Genomic DNA, 17,589 nt, shown 5'->3' with positions numbered 1-17,589 from the left:
TCCCACCCATCCAACTCCTGCCCTGGCAAAGAAAACAAGATGTTTCGGATCGCTAAGCTGAAATTTTGCATGGCTTCCATGAGGAAGATATGAATCAACTCCCAGTTTCAGCAACGCTCCTAATTCCCTCCCTGGTGAGGTTAAGCAAGGAGATGACTTTTTTTGTTTTTCACCTCTGCGGCCCATGTGACGAAACCAAGGTAACTTGAGGAAACAATCAACATTTCCACCTCCCTGCTTCCAACCACCTCTGATTTTTTTTTTTAATAAAGAAAATGTTATTATGATGATTATTCTAAAAAAATCAAAGAGAAAAGAACTAGAGCGAGAGTTTTGAGCAAACAACAGATCAATGGATCCCCGCCCCCTCAGAAGGAAAAACAAACACCCAGATCACCGCAAATTAGACAATGTCTCGCTTCACTTCATCCGAACAGGCTGACAATTTTGGGGGGTTGTTGCCACGGCGACAGAATAACACAGTGTTCCGCCTGTTGCAGAGCAATCAATTAACTTAATGCCGCCCAGCGCCTGTTTACTCTTCCATTCAGAGGTGCTGCCGTCTTCTTTGAATCCCTCTTTTCCATTCTTCCCTCCTTTGCTTCATCTCAGTGAACTCTCATCCTCTCTCACACACACCAACACACACCGCTTCTTTTGAACGCTCCTCGTCACCCACTTCTGGTAGGCAAGATGGTGTCAAGCTCTGGTACCAACGCACACGCCAAAAATGTATTGTGCAAGTGAAGGTTTTGCTTCTCCGAAGTGAAATATGTAATCTCTGATGCAGTGTTGTGCAGTGGTTAGAGTCCTGGACTACAATTTGGGAGACCATGGTCTCTGGGCCAGTCACGACCTCTCAGCCTAACCTATTTTTCAGGATTGTTGCGTGGAACAAATGAAAGCGGGGGAAGAATCATGTACACTACCATGGAGAAAAAGGTGGGATATAAATGCAATGAATGAATGATGCCACAAGCCTCCCGTGATCCTCAAAATTTTGCCCATCACAGAGTTTTGCCCAGGGTAATGGTTCAAGGTGATTCCATCCACAGACTCCTCTTCCCAGAATGTCCCCTGCTCAGTCGAACATCCCATCCCAGGTTGGGGAAGAGATGTTTTATATATAAAGGGGAAAGCTACCCTCGCATTTACGGGAGATCTTGGCAAATTTACCATCATATGAGCTTCCAGTTGCTCTTTTATACGTTTTAAAACATTGTCAATAAAATATCTATCTATTGGTGCCAGGAAACATTCTCATCCTCACCACCGTCGTGAGCTGTTAGGGCAGCCTCTAAAGACGAGCTTAGGCAGCCCTTGCAGACACAAGTGCAAGCACACTTTAGAGTCTCCACAGTACTAAAGGGGACCCGGATTTAACTGGGAGACAACCACGTATGAGCTACCCAAGCCCCTCCACGCTTCCCAGCCCCCCAGACCAAAAAAATGACGGAATGATCAGCTTGGCTGCTTGCTTTTGCTCCGGTTTCAGTTTACGCTCTAGGCTCCACCTGCATTTTTTTAAAAAAGCAATAGAAGCTAGCTCTGGGCAAGTTCCCGCAATTGGTTGCTTTGGTTTTAACAGACTCTTTCAAAAGAACAATTAGATGCTTAAGGCAAAGAAGAGCATCCAGAATCCTGCCATACAGTGACCCTCCGGAGTAAGAACACGAAGAGCAAGGCCTTTTCCTGTTGTTCATTCCCAGTATCCGGCTGTCAGAGATAGAGTGCTGCTGCACATGGAGGCTCTGCTCAGCAATTATATGTGAGCGGTCATGAATGGGCTGATTGGTTTCTATGACCATTTAAATAAAACAGCAGCTGAGGCTGCATGCACACCATATTTACAGCACATGCCTTCCCACAAAGAATCCTGGGAACTGTAGTTTAAGGATGCTGGGAATTGTTGCTCTGTAAGGGGCAAATAACAGTTCTCAGGAATCTCTGCGGTAAGCAGGTTGCTTTCAATGCGCTTTAAATGCACGGTGTGTACGCAAGCTAAGTAGATGGCCATTTATTGCATTTATTATCTTGCCTTTCCTCCGTAAGACCTCAAACTGGAATGCATAGTTCTCCCCAAACCAATTGTATCCTCATGGCAGCCCTATGAGACAGATAAGGCTGCAAGATAGTAGACTGGATTGGGGGTCACCCAACAAGCTTCATGGCCAAGGAGAGATTTGAACCTGGGTCCCCCAATCCTACTCCGACGCACTAACCACTAGAAGACACTGTCTCCGTCACATCTCTGCTGCAAGCGGCCCTTCCTTTTGCCAGCCCTGTGTCTAGACCACCAACTGATTTCATCTTGAGTTTTAGTGTTATGTGGGACTGAGAAAAGCCCCCCGTTCCAGACATGCTTCAACACCATTCATAATTTTCTACGTTTATAAATACAGTGGTACCTCGGGTTACATACGCTTCAGGTTACAGACTCCGCTAACCCAGAAATAGTGCTTCAGGTTAAGAACTTTGCTTCAGGATGAGAACAGAAATTGTGCTCCGGCAGCGCAGCAGCAGCAGGAGGCCCCATTAGCTAAAGTGGTGCTTCAGGTTAAGAACAGTTTCAGGTTAAGTACGGACCTCTGGAACGAATTAAGTACTTAACCCGAGGTACCACTGTATGCCCACTGAAAATTTTGCTCCTGAAGACCTGGCTGTATAAATAAGGTGGACTTAGCCGTCATAATACTCAGCACTTCCAGGGCTGCTTTGCATTTATACATCAACACCCCCCCCCAAAAAAAACCCCACACACCCAGAGGTGCAAATGATACTCATGTCGTGCCCTTTCCATCGTGCCTCGAACCAACCCCCTGCCCCCACCCCCACCGGCCACTCGTTTTCGGAAAGCCAATCTGTCAGGGAACCTGTTGGCAAAGGGGGTTTGTCGACTGCTCCCTGTCCATTACGGCCCAGATTATAAGCATATTGCACAGATCTCTCTGCATGATGCCGGAGAAATCCAATACGCTGAAAGGTTAATGCAATCAATTAGGGTGACAGGGAAGTAAAGGAAGGCTTCCGAGTAGATGAAAAAGAAAGAGAGGGAGAGAGGGAGACTCAAAGGGCTCTCCAGTTGAGGGCAGGGGGAATATCTGGCATAGCTTCGTTGGCAGAGCATGAGACGCCTAAACTCGGGGCTGTGGGTTCGAGCACCACATTGGGGAAAAGATTCCAGCGTTGGAAGGGATTGGACTATTCTACGATTCACTACGCAACAACTTTGCATTTCGCTCTTGGTGTGAAGACTTGCCCTATTGTTGGTTCAGTGTCAGTGCAATAAGGTGCCATTTTGGCAAAACATTCTCTGTATGCTGCTGTCAAATAAGACCCAGGAGAGGTACGTGGCAGAAACAGGGGAGCAGAGCCTTCAGAGGACGAGTGAATAATAAGATAGGAGGCTAACGAAAAGGGCGGCGGGATGATTGTGGTGCTCATTCATTCATTATTTGTATTCGTTCTTCAAAAGCTACGCAGGCACTCCTGCATTTCTTCAAAAGCTACACAAGCACTCTTGCATGCATGAGGCATTTCTTGGGCTCCACAGAAGTCGGGCCGGAGGGAGAGGAACAAATGACTCTTGAAGATAAAACCCAGGAATGAGTTCAGAAAATGGTGCAGGCCTTGTTTGGGAACAGAGGCCGCAGGTACAAGCCAACAGTTGGCCAGGACCCTCGTGAAGGCTATGAGAAAACAAAAATGTAACCAATTATGACTGGGGGCAAAGAGATATCCCCCTACACACAAGCACACACTTAAGGTGAGGTACCTTAAGAAACTGTCTAGAGACTGCAACAAGGAGGTTGCTCTGAATTTATTGTAAAGAAGCCAATGAAAACATAGAGGGGTAGTTGGCTAGGAAGGGAAGGGGAGAAGGATAATTTCCTGATGAGCTTTTTCTGCCAAGGGAGAGGGAGGATGAGGAATCCTGACCCCATCCTTAGGGAGGGGCTCAAACGACCCCTGGAGATCTGAAATGGCTTTCCCAACTCTGAGCAGGGCTGAGGAGTTTCCACTTGACACCCAACGCAAAGTCCAAGCCATCTTTTACTTGCAACCTACTGCCACTGCTCTGGGCTGCTCATGGGCTGAGGCCAGGGAGGTTGCAACACTGATCCCTCAGGATAAATTACGGCTCCAAAACTCCCTGCTACACCCTTCCTTATGCTCTCTGGGGCTCCTTGGCAGTGGCAGACCTAGATTTTGAAGGCCCTGGAGCTTGAACTGCTAAAGGGTCCCCTTCGCAACCCACAACAAGGTATGGGTAACCCTTGTTATCTTCTCCAATGGGGTTGTTCCATGACAGATCACCACAATTGTATTTATTTTTTTAAGAAAAATAACTACCACAAGATTTTGATTAAAATTGCTGTACTGGATTATCTCATGTGTCAAAGTTACTGGTGTGAATAAAGATTTCCTACGCCTTACAGTTTTCGAGTAGTGCAACTCAAATTGGGTCTACTGACCTAAAAAAAATTAAGCAATGGGGACTAAAGTCACTTCTGGGGCCCCTCTGGGATTAGGGGCCCTGAAGCTTAAACTTCATTTGTTTCATAGTAGATCCACTCCTGCTCCTCGGTCCTAGTGGAGACATCTCAAACCATCTGAGATGCCAAGTGTGGAGATCTTGGTTTACTGGAGGCTGGGGGGAGGGAGAGAGAGAAAAACCAGCAAGGGGTGGGGGCTAGAAAAATGGGGGGGCAGAACACAACTTCCCACCTGTTTGTTGTGGAGTGCCATCTCCCTCACATCCAGTTTAGTGCCAAACTATGCTACTGGTAGGACCAGGAGGCCGGTGCCTCCAAGCAGGGCAAGAGAGAGCAGAGGAAGCTGCTGTATCCTGAGTCAAACTTTGGGTGCAGCTAGCCATGTGGACTCCCAGCCCCTCTTAGGGACACAAAGGATGGAACCTGCCGCATGCAAAGGAGGCTCTCTACCACTGATCTACACCCCTTCCCCAAATGGTATGTCACACCTGCAGAACGAAGTGGTACAGTCTGCTCTACAAACATAGGAAGTTGCCTTGTCCTGAGTTGGACCCCTTGGTCCATTGAGCTCAGCACTGTCTACACTGACTGGCAGCAGCTCTCCAGGATTTCAGTCTGGGGTCTCTCCTAGCCGGAGGGGACCTTCAGCACGCAAAGCAGATGCTCTGAGAACTGAGCTGTGGTGACAGAGCGATGCAACAAGGGGGGCATGGAGGCCAGAGAGGGAGGGAGGGAGGAGGAAAGAGCTGTAACCAGGGTTGTGAAGCATGCAAAGGGAAGCATCTGCCCATCCCTTTGAAGGCTCGAGGCAGGGTGCTCAGGGGGTGACCTACACCGTGCCTGGCTGTGATCGCGTTTCAGGGCCACTGCCTGCCGATTCCAAGACAATGAAGGGGCACCTTTGAAGTTGGAAAGAGAGAAGCCGAAATGCAAAAAAACCTGGAGAGATCTTATTTGAGAGGGAGAGGGGGGGGTGCGTGTGGAGCAAAGGGCCAAGCGGGTGGGTGGAGAGGTTGTGCAGACAAAGCAAAGAGTCGGGTGCCCAGTGGGGTGCCCCGAAACCAAAAGGGACAAAAAGGAAAACAAACAGTTTATGAGCGGGGCACTTGCTGCCTCTGTCTGTGTCTCCCCCCACCCTCCCCTGCCAGCCACTTCCATACAAACCCCGCTGGCTCCAGAGAGGCCCATCCCGTCGATGATGGATGGATGTGTAAGGCTGGCTCTCATTCCTCGCCATGTTGCAGCAGAAATATTTACATAACATTGGCCTTCCACCGGTCACCTCTGACACTGCGGGGCCCAGCTCTCCTGAGATGCTCAGTTCGGAGAGAAGTGGGGGGAGGCACTCGCTCTGCTGGCACCTGGCTAGAGTAGGGGGCAGACCAAGAAGGTAATGCCATTTGGGAAAACCTCAGTAGGCCTCAGTTGCCTTGTGTGTTCAATTTCAGGATGTGTTGCAACTAAAGTTTGCAAAGTGATTACAAAGTTGGCAGTTCTTGCAAATAGGGACATCAGAGCATTCTGCCGAAAACGGGAATTGCAGAGTTTGCTTATTCGTCCCGGGAATGAAAATCAATTCAGCGAATACAACTGGTATTCACTTATCGTTGCTGCGTTCTGTCTACCAAAACCGTAACTGATTACGTCCCCTCAGCTCCCAAATTTTCAACGTCTTTCCTTTGCACTGATACGAATGGGGTGGAACAATGTAAGGACAATGAAACTTAGGCCAGTTACATAACTAATTACATAAATTTCTTAAACTACATAATCTTCCCACAACGGACTACAAGACAAATGTTGTTTCTGGTGGAAGACAAACTGCAGCGGAAAAGAAACAGTGCTGTATGCAGCGACTACAGGGTGGAATGGAAAGCAATGCCATATTCATATTCCTTCGCTTTTCCCCAAACCGTTTTTGTGTGAATGTGCATCATTCCCCGCCCCCCCCCCCGCCCCGTGCAGGAGTATTTGACGATGCAAGCTGCTTCCCACCACCAGCAGAACTGAAAGTGCCACTGTCCAGTCTCACAGTTACTAGCTCACTTTATGAGAACCAAGTGTGAAATTTGGCATTGGCCACTTTTAGAAAATGGAACTTCGGGGAGGGCGGAGGAAGGGAAGAGTGACAAAAGGGGGACAGCGATTATTTGGACAGGTGACAATCCCAAAGCACCCAGGTTTCCACACTGCCGTTCCCTGACAATTTGTTAGGAAACTAATGTTTCAGTGACAAATGTTTTGACCTCAAGAGTTGTATCACACACACACACACACACACACACACCCTTGCACAGTGCGTTTCTTGGCCTGGATGGTGATTGGTGCGGATGGCGTTTCTTACATTTCCCTTCCCATGAGAAAGCTCACTTTGGCATGGATGTGGAGCATGAACAGAAGCATATTATGCTTCCGCTGAGCTACGGATGGTTGTTCTGCCACATCAAACCGCCTGTAAACAGAAGAAGCTGCCTTGTTCTGATTAAGACCTTTGACCTGTCTACCATCCAGACCATTGGTCCACCATCTATTTATGCGGGAGAAGGTGGAGGCAACACACCTTGCAGGGGGTGCGCCAGCGCCTGACACCTCCCTGCGTCGCTAGCTGTGACTCTTTTGCTAACAAACTAGGCATAAAACACACAGACAAGACCAGCCACATGGACGGGAGCAACAAGTTACCACAGAGACACAGAAAGGTAGGAAAAAAAGAACCCGCGTGGGCGGACATACCCATTTGTGGTCTTGGCGGTCTCTCCTACCTTTCGATGACCAGGAATCAGATTCCGCTATTGGGTTTATTTTAAAGCTGTGAAGTCACTTCATCCTGAGGAGGGAAAAATGAGATAGAGGTTACTACTGCTAGCATTATATACACTGAGGCAAAGGAAAATGGGCAGCAGGAATCCCCCTCCCCACTCTGGGCTTTGACTTGACCAGCGGCATTTTGGTGTTAATATTATTATTGCTGGGAGATCCACAGGTAGTTCACAGTCAATTCATCTGGCATGCACAGAATTTGAGTAGCTTTTTAAAAAGTTTAAAATCTTTTAGGTTCTGCCATTTTATTGTTCCGTTGACCCTCCCTCATTTTAATGATCAGCTCTCTCATTGTATTTTATGGTTGTATCATTGTGCTTTTAAAAGTCTCTCCCCCCCCCCCCCGTTGTATGCTGTCTTGAACCTGCTTTGCAGAGAAAGGTGAGATAATATGCATATTTATTATAAATAAGGTATGAATACAGCAGTTCTCCTGGGCAGAAGCTGGGCAGAGGGCCCACTTCAGATGTTCTTGCTGGAGCAGCACACAGTCTTTATTCTGGTTCTTATTTGAAAGCTGCATTTGGGGCAAACAAGCAGAGAAGGCAGAAGGGCAAAGACACTCTACCCTTGCATCTCTATTGCCTGCCAGTGGCCCCAAACCCAAAGGCATCCTTCAATCAGAAACAGGATGCACCCATCAAAGTTCATAGGGACTAGAAACTTTGGGAGGGATTCACCTAACCAACCCCATCAGCAGAAGCCAGGCATAAGGACTGGCACTTGCATGGCAGGGTGTTCCCCACTCTGCAGCCCTCAGCAATTGGCTTCCACAACAGCGAATGGGGGCAGGAGAGGGGAGAATGAATGCAATAGCAGCTGGAGAAGGAGAGGTGAAGAAAGAGCTGTGAGTGGAGGTGGAACCCTTTCTCATTCTCTAGACCCCTTGCATCTGGAACAGGGTGTAGAGAGTGCTGCTGAATGGGGGCAACACAGCTGTGGAAAGCCTGAGGAAGTACCAGCCACTTTGGGCCTACTCATAAAAAACAAGTGAGAGACTAGGGTGAAATCCACAGTTTCCAGGAACTCTTCTCATTGTTAGACTTTTGTGGTGAGCTGAGCGTTTGTTTGGACCCTGGGTGAAAACCCGGAGGGTGAGTCAGAAGGAAAATGACTTGATATTGATCTCTCTATATTAGTAACTTTGTATTAATGTAACATTTTTATATGTAACCGTGCATTTTTGCATTATTTTACTTAACCTGCTGTTGGAACTCAGTAGCACACAACCCTTTGCTTTTAAAAGACACCATGTTCCACACAGACCCCTTAGTTGGTGCAAGGGAATAATGGGATAGCCACTAGGATTGCTGCACAAAGAAGAAGAGCTGTAGCGTACTCACCACTGCCGTGGGAGCACAAGAGGTGTGCAACAGGAGCACTGACTCCTGAACTTAATGTGGGGGTAAGTTGCCACAGTTTGAAATGACAGGTGGGGTGGGGAGAAGGAAAGCCCTCAGTTCTGGCCACTCCTCCCTTTTCCACTCTGCTCTGCATCTATCAGGAGTGTTCTTACAAACCTTCATGGCTGTAGGAACTGCACAACATGGGGAAGAGCTGTAGCTCAGCGGTTAGAGAATCTGCTTTGCATGCAGATGTTCTCAGGTTCAATCCCCAATGGAATCTCCAGGTAGGTCTGGGGCAGCCTCCCTGCCTGAAGCCCAGGAGAGCTTCTGCCAGTCAGTGTAGGCAAGACTGAGTGACTGGGGCAACCCAGTCAGATGGGTGGCATGTAAATAAAATACTACTACTGATAATAATTAGGGACGTGGGTGGCACTGTGGGTTAAACCACAGAGCCTACGACTTGCCAATCAGAAGGTCGGCGGTTCGAATCCCTGCGACGGGGTGAGCTCCCGTTGCTCGGTCCCTGCTCCTGCCAACCTAGCAGTTCAAAAACACGTCAAAGTGCAAGAAGATAAATAGGTACCGCTCCGGCAGGAAGGTAAACGGCGTTTCCGTGTGCTGCTCTGGTTCGCCAGAAGCGGCTTAGTCATGCTGGCCACATGACCCGGAAGCTGTACGCCGGCTCCCTTGGCTAATAAAGCGAGATGAGCGCCGCAATCCCAGAGTCAGTCACGACTGGACCTAATAGTCAGGGGTCCCTTTACCATACTGATAATAATTACTGAGCAAGATGGACCAACAGTCTGATTACATATGAGGCAGCTTCCTATCTTCTCTGTTCCGAGCAACGTAGAGATTGAGTGTCATTCCCCCTTCCGCGCATGGGCTAAACTTGAGCATACTCAAGTAAAAACTGGAGGGAGAGAGGAGGGCGAAGAAATATGTAGAAAAACAACAACAGTTGCAGGGGAGGGGGGGAAACCAAACAAAAGCACCACGCAAAGTAAATTGAATTATTTAAAGCCATATGTTCCAAAAGTGTGACAGAGCCGAAGGAAGAAAAAAAAAGGCAATATTGTGAGACTTCCGGATAGGGGTCTCCCTATACTTGGCGGGGGGGGGGCAGGGGAGAGACAGAGATGATAGAACCAGCTGGTAAAGAAAGCAGCTGGTAGCAGGTTTCCTACTCCCATCGACAGCGGGAAGCTATGTGCTTTCCCCCCTCCCTGTTCCATATTGTATCCTCCAACCAGCTCATTTGACATGGCTTGGGATGACTCTGCCCTGGCAGAGAACAGTGTGTGGCTTGGCTTGGCGTGGGCCTGTCCCACTCCTTTTGCAGGGCAAAGCTCTATATTCTGCACAGCAGGTTAGAATCATAGAATTGTAGAGTCAGAAGGGACCCCAAGGATCATCTAGTCCAGCCCCTGCAATGCAGAACGGTCTGCTCAACATGGGGCTTGAACCTATCTCCCTGAGATTAAGAGCCTTGTGCTCTACCAGCAGAGCTTGGACCAAGAAAGGCTCAAACTCCTCTCCCTCACCTAGGTGAAAAAATAATTTGGGGAAGGAATGGTGGAGAGGTACAGGAAGGAGAGGCTGAGGGTGGTTGTCCCTCTACTATTTTGGAAGGTGGGGTGATTTTTAGAGGTCACTCCCTGGAAAAGACCCTGATGTTGGGAAAGATGGAGGGCACAAGGAGAAGGGGACGACAGAGGATGAGATGGTTGGACAGTGTTCTCAAAGCTACCAGCATGAGTTTGACTAAACTGCAGGAGGCAGTGGAAGACAGGAGTGCCTGGCGTGCTCTGGTCCATGGGGTCACGACGAGTCGGACACGACTAAATGACTAAACAACAACAACGACACACCTCTGTGCCAGAAAAGCAGGGCTGACCAAAGACATTTTGATGGAAAGCGGCAAGGTGCCTCATACTGAGTTAGGCTATTAGCTCTAACAGCTGAGCCATGGCTGTTCTGATCATTCCTGCCTGGGTTGAAGAATAAGATGACCACACACACCACCCTGGGCGCCAAGCTGAGGGGGTGCAAAATTGAGAAGATCAAATTTGGGGCACTCAGTTTTGGCCTTGTTCATGACGAAAGCAGGTGTGAAAGGTTTTATTGTTTGGGGAATGGGATGGGACAGGGGTCCCATCCAGTCCAGCATCCTGTCCTCACAGTGACACCCAGATGCCTGTGGGGGACCTTCCTGCTGTTTCCGGCAACTGGCATTCAAAAGGATTACCGCCTCTGAGACACAGCACAGCCATCGTGGTCAGTTAGCCTTTCCCTCCAGGAAAAGCATTCCCCGGCCCCTATAGTGTTGCCCTGTAAAGGTAAAGGTAAAGGGACCCCTGACCATTAGGTCCAGTTGTGACCGACTCTGGGGTTGCGGCGCTCATCTTGCTTTATTGGCCGAGGGAGCCAGCATACAGCTTCCGAGTCATGTGGCCAGCATGACTAAGTTGCTTCTGGCGAACCACAGCAGCACACGGAAACGCCGTTTACCTTCCCGCCGGAGCGGTACCTCTTTATCTACTTGCACTTTGACGTGCTTTCAAACTGCTAGGTTTGCAGGAGCAGGGACTGAGCAACGGGAGCTCACCCCGTTGCGGGGATTCGAACCGTCAACCTTCTGATTGGCAAGTCCTAGGCTCTGTGGTTTAACCCACAGCGCCACCCGCGTCCCTTGGGTTGCCCTGTAAGCTAAGTTAAAGCATCAGAGAGCAGGTGGCAAAGCTAGTTAGAGATAAGGGGAAAGTACTCTGCACGTGAGCAGAAGTACCATCACCACCTGCTTCACAACTTCACGTATTTGAGGGAAAAGCCCCAACCCTTTGGAAAGCAAATTCTGGTGCTGGTGAAGCTGCCTTTACATCTCTTTCCTCCCTTCCTCTCCCCTCTGCTCCGCCTTTGACTCTTGCCTCTTTCTCCTCTATCCCTGCCTGTGAGCAGCCGTCTTTCTCCCCGCAACCGCCCACCCCATGCTAGACTGGGTGGATGTTTTTTGTTTTAAATGGCCCAGCAGCCCCCTTCTCCCCCCTCCCACCCCTCCATTATTTTGGCCGCGGCTTATCAATGATGCAAGAGGAATAACGCCAATTTACTTAGAATGTGTAATCCCCCCAAATCAGATTGGGGGATTGCATGAGGCGGTCTGACCTTGCATATGTCTCCATTAAAGCCACCCAGGCCTACGCTTGTATTCTGTGTTCCCAGCACATATTTAGACAGATAACGCTAATTGTACTTGACATGTCCTCTTAAGGATGGACTCTCCTCCTCCTCCCCCAGCTCTGCCTGACAATGAGACAGCCTCGGAAGCCAGGATCTGCTCCGTATCTGCAGGGCAGGGCACAGCTCAGAAGCCGGGGTGGGCGGCAGGGCGAACAAAAAAACAAACAAACAGAAAACCGTTCCACGCAACAAGGGCTCCCAGCCAAACCTTCTCTGCCGACGCACCACCGGGCACCCTCAATTAATGCTTCAGAAAGGGGGAGGCTGCAACTCCCACCCCCACCCCAAAACAGAAAAAAGAACCCAGAGGAGGGATGGCTGGGTGGGTGGGTGGGAGAGAGAGAGAAATGCATGTGTGTGTCCCTTTCTGGGGCAATGTTAATCAGGGATTAAAAACTGCTATTGTGGCAGACTCAAGTTCTCTTAAGGAAATGCATCCCGTGCTCCTTTGGAAAGGGAGAAATGTTAAAGTCTGGGGGTGTTTTACCGTATGGTGGGCACAAAACCGATGGGATGGGGCCCCCAGAGAAGACACAGTTTAAGCTACCTAAGAGAGAGTGAGAGAGCGTGCAGGAAAGTTGTGTATATAACTTCTGGGGCAGTTAAAACTTAAAAGTCAGGTTAGGGGGTCACCTGCCTTTAATACAGCCTGTTGTTCTGCCCCACACACTTCTCTGCCGCTTCAAGTCTTTCCTCCCCTGACTACTCACTCACTGGAATCGGGTGGTGGAGTTATTGCTTTATTTCTGTGCCCGTTTTTATTACGTATTTTGTGTTTGTAACTTCGGATGAAGGGCGGCATACAAATTTAATAGATAACAATAAATAATAATAATAATAATAATAATAATAATAATAATAATAATACTTTGTTGAATACTTCACTGTGTTCTCTTCAGGCAACAACCCTGTGAGGTAGGTAGGCCTACTGTTACACACATTTTACAGGTAGAATTCAACACTCAAGCTCCAGAAACTCCTTCCAACGCTAAGCCTCAAGCACTCATCCCCCTCTTCGCCCCCACAAAAGGGGATGGAACCACAATAAGAAAACTGGAGGCACGAGAAATCCAACCCTCAAAAATATACTGAGAAGCTAATAACTGTAATAATGAAAACTGTAATGTTGCATTTCCCCAATTATATTGTGACAATACATTACTGCTTTTGCTATTACGGTTATTATCTCCCTAGTACTTGCGCCTCCAAGTTTAGGCCTCAGATGTGGAATGCTCAAAGCAGCAATACTAGGAAGGAGTGCCTCTGAGCATATGCACAAAGCACCCAGTGCGTAAGCAAGGCCAACTCCTCGCCATGTCGGGGGGCGGAGGGAGATATCTTCCACACCAATGCTCAAACTCTGTTTTGAAAAAAGAAAGAACCAGCTTTTAGCCTGGGTTCTGTCATTGCTGCAAACTCCATGATTTTATGAAGCTGATGGAAGAGTCTTAAGAGAGGAAGAAAATAGCCTTGATAGGAAAAGGAAGGTATTACAACCACAGGGCTGTGTCTGCCCTAAGAAAACACTTTCAAATTGTTCTCTGCAGTCTTAGGAACTAGAAACTTGGTCTTCTTTTAAGCAAGCTCTAGAATATTGAGGGTGCTGGGTTTCTGTGCTCTGAACCAGAACCACGCCCTGAAACCACCTCGGAAGGCAAGGTGCATTGCAAAACCGCAGTTGCGAAGTCCTCACTCTTGACTCCAGAAGCCACCATGGACTGGAAGCAGAGTCCTTTCTGCATAAATATTTATTCCTTCTCTGGAACCCAGCTCCAGCTCACCAGACCCTTGTCGGAGCCAAGTCGCTTCCCTGGTCTCAGCTGCATTGCTCAGAACAGCCTCGACGAGGAGTACAAAACTTTTATTTTTGCCTAAGTGGACTTTCGGCCTTCCTCTCACCCCTCTTCCAATCCTGCCACCTCCTAATTTGACTTTTTCCAATATCTTTTCTCCAACAACCTTCTCCCACCCACCCCCCGCTCTTCTTCCTCCCCAGCAACTGCGCATTTATTAATTCATGAGGCACTAATTAGTTCTTTGTTTAATTTTGTGTTAAACAGACTGACCGGAATGATAACGACTTTCAGCGTTGCATTACGGTCCCCAACCGCCCCTGTTTTCTGACAACAAGGGAGTAGAGAGAGACTGGCGTGATGAACCCCAATTCCCTCTTCAGTTGCACTTCATTAAGTCAAAATGTGACAAGAAGCTTAGAGAGTAACTTTCAGATCGGATCACACATAACAATTCGGCAGGAAACTTTCCGAAGGGGGGGTGGGGTGGGGAGGAGGCAGCGGTGGCGCTTCTGAATGAAAGCTGGCACCAGTGCACAGCACCCTCGCCACTCTCGCCTTAAAGGAACAGCAGGCACAAGCACACATGTGCAAGCAGAGGCGGATTTCTCCCCAATCACAGCCAGCAAAACTCTATCCCCAACCCCGGTCCCATTTTCAGATGATTTTGTTGGCTTGGCTGGGCATCTTTGGAAACTCGAGCCAGAGAAGTTCCTGACCTTGCTTTCAAGAGGCTCCAGGTGCTCATGGGAGAGGCGCTTACATGCCTGAAGGTCTGTGGAAGCACGAGTGCAGAAAACCATGTGAATCCTGCACTGCAGGGCATCCAGATCCCACACTTAAGGGGAAAGGTCATAACAGACAGATGTTCGAGCCAACCCAAAACATCCAAAGGCCAGGTACTTGGCCAAACTGCTTTCTCCTTGCGTGCTCAAATACCCGCCGTTCTTTCCTGGTTTAAGCAAACCACCATTTGCTGTGGCGCCCTAAATCAGCTCTGCACAAACCATAGTTTACCATGGCACAAGGGGGGGGGGAGAGGGCTGAAGCCCAAGTAGATAAATAGGTACCGCTCTGGCGGGAAGGTAAACGGCGTTTCCATGCGCTGCTCTGGTTTCACCAGAAGCGGCTTAGTCATGCTGGCCACATGACCCGGAAAAACTGTCTGCGGACAAATGTCGGCTCCCTTGGCCAGTAAAGCTAGATGAGCGCCCCAACAGGTAGCTCCCAGCTGACTTCAGTTGGACCCAAAGAGGCAGGTGTATCCCTGGATCTTTGAGTTGTTCTGCAATAAACACACACACACACTCAGATTCCAGCACCATGGCTTCAGAATCTGTTCAAGTTAGGCTGGTGCCTGAGATGGCAAATCCAATACACAGATCCAACCCAGCAGTTTGAAAAACTCATCCTCCCCATTTTTTGCTTCTTTTTGCTGCCTCAAATCTGTCCCCTTGAGACAGATGCCTCCATTTGCCTCATGAAAGGGTCGGCCCTCCGTTTCATTGCAGAGCTGTAGTTCTTATGAGCCCACCTTGTACAGAATCTCCTTCTCAGGACACTTGGCTTGTCAAAAGAGTTCTAAGACTGGTTTTATGCCCATAGTCCCAGCATGCCCTTGGGTGGCATTTGACAACCTGGAGCCCTCCAGATGTTCCAAACCACAACTCCCATCAGCCCCCCCCCCCGCCACTGGTAAGCCTTCAGGTTTGGGGGAAGCTGAGCTTAAGGGATCTTCATTTAAACAAAGTGTGCCAGAGACAAAGTGGTGGGCAGAATGGTTTTGAATGCTTGATCCTATTTCTGCGGTTTTCCAGGAACAGAGATGCAGCAGCGGTCAAACTATTTTTTTCCCCTGCTGAATTTTTGCCTGGACATGGGAGGGGGCCGCGGAGAGAAGACTTTGGCAATCTTAGTCAAAGCACTTCACTGTCATTAAGCAGAGTGCATTTCCCCCACACTTCATGTGAAACAAAAAGTTGTTTTTGTGGGTCAAAGCCCTACTTTATCAGATGTGCAAGGCATTATGGCAACCCACATTTCCTTGGGTGGAGGGTGGGGGTGGGAAAGATATATCCAGCAAAAAACACATTCAAAGCTACAGAAGAAAGGAGTCCACACATCTTTTGTTTCTGGGAGTTTCTCGGAAGCAGGGTCCAATCCAAAGCCCTTAGTACACATAGCTGAAGAAAGGATACGTCCAGCATCTACAGAGCACAGGGCCTTGGTTCACTCTGGGGGAGCAGGCCCCTAACACTTTTCCCCTAGCTGTTCTCAGAAACAGTGCCTTCTCTAGACCCAATGGTTGGAAGGATGACAGGCTCCATAAAACTGCTCCCCACCTTTCCCTGGAGCAGGTGGAGCCAAGGTGCCAGAGCAACCTCTTCCGCATCCCAAGTTGGTCTCAACAAAACTCACTGCCTCCCTTTCTCCGAGTAGGATTTAGTTTCACAGAAGCCACATAAAGGAAGGCAGGTATGCGGAATTATAGCATTTGAGAGAGCCAGGCCTGTGGGCCTCTCAGGAATATATCATATGTGTGTGCGGATACTCAAGGGACAGGGGAAATATATGATTTGGGTCGCCTTTCCATGAGAAACTACCCAATTTGCACTTCTTACTTGGACTGACACTCGAACCGAAACTCAGCCGTCCTTTGAAATTCTCACTTCTCTGAATCTTGTAATGCAGCTCTCCAATCGAACAGTATGGACAAAAACATATACTTTAGGGGAAATCATGCATAAACAAGCATACATTACTGGAAAGAACATGCAAAAATGCTTTCTACTGGGGGTAAAAGTGCTTGCAAAAGTGCATACAGCCATCAAAACTGCGTGGAAAACTGCATTTATTAGGGGTATTATTATTATTAATTGCACGTTGCTGCAGAAAGGTGAACTTAATTTAAGTTGGGGGGGGGGAGAGAAATTGGCAGATACCAAAATGGACAAAATCATCCATCCTTAATACACATAAAAACACACACAGGTTAGTGTGACAAGGTCAAAGGCTTGATATCTAGGCAGCAGGAAAACAAATGTATTGGGAGCAAAAGTTTCCCTAACCCCCCCCCCCCCCATTTTAACATAAATACATCATTACAATTTCTGAACATCAAGGTTCCATCTGGGACAAGGAGGTGGGTGGGAGGAAAGGGGTACTTGTTGTTTATTGTTGTATGACTAATAAAATAAAAACAACAACAGCAACAACCAACTTCTTTTATAGTTTAATCGGACAACAGATGGAGCGTGCATTTCTTTTTTTCTCACCTTTCACTCAAGACCAGATGTACCGAGACAGTAATAGGAAAAACAGACACACACACACACACACACACACACACACTGCCCATTGCGGCAAAGAAAAATGAAAATGGTCGAAGAAGATGGTTCTTTTTGCTAGGAGGCAGGCTGGCCACTTTGCAGGGTGTCCACACTGAGTCAGAGAGCATAAGATTGAAGCACAGGTGACACTGCTGCAACTTGCCTCCAATTGGAACACCAGCCAGCCACACAACACTCAAACACAGTTACAAACAGTACGGAGGCCAGGGAGAGACAGAAATAAATAGGAGCATCAAATGTCCCTTTGCCCTGGTCAAACATGCATCGTAACCACTCCCCAAACAATTTGGCAACCTTGCTCCTGCTAATATGCTCTTGGGCTGTTTTAGCAAACCAATTAAGCGTAATCATTAATTATAAAGGGGGGAGCGTGAGAGAGAAAGAGGATATGAAAGACGTATGGAAAGGTGAGAGAAAGGCAAAAGTCTGACAGCAGAAGGGAGGCCAGGATGAGATGTGGGGGCTCTGTCCAGTTCACTCCACCCAAGACAGAAAAGCCCCATCGCCCCGTATCCAGGTGGGTGGTGCTTTTCAAGCCAAAGAA

General features: G+C 48.4%; 1 protein-coding gene across 7 annotated transcripts in view; it reads right to left on the bottom strand.

Moving 5' to 3' along the window:
- The window catches only part of CASZ1 (castor zinc finger 1), a 302,929-nt gene that overhangs the window by 142,666 nt on the left and 142,674 nt on the right, over positions 1 to 17,589 (bottom strand). For 6 of the 7 annotated variants that reach the window (XM_083750048.1, XM_083750051.1, XM_083750050.1 and 3 more), the window contains exon 3: positions 7,230 to 7,323. In XM_083750048.1, the coding sequence (XP_083606174.1) occupies positions 7,230 to 7,233 (4 nt within the window). In that variant the 5' untranslated portion in view covers positions 7,234 to 7,323. The remainder of the gene's footprint in view (positions 1 to 7,229; positions 7,324 to 17,589) is intronic. The other variant, XM_083750049.1, reaches the window with a different exon arrangement.

This window comes from Podarcis gaigeae (assembly GCF_964106915.1).
Source record: "Podarcis gaigeae genome assembly, chromosome: 8".
Lineage (NCBI taxonomy): Eukaryota > Metazoa > Chordata > Lepidosauria > Squamata > Lacertidae > Podarcis > Podarcis gaigeae.
Note: the sequence above shows the minus strand (reverse complement) of the source record. Positions and strands in the feature narration are given on the sequence as shown.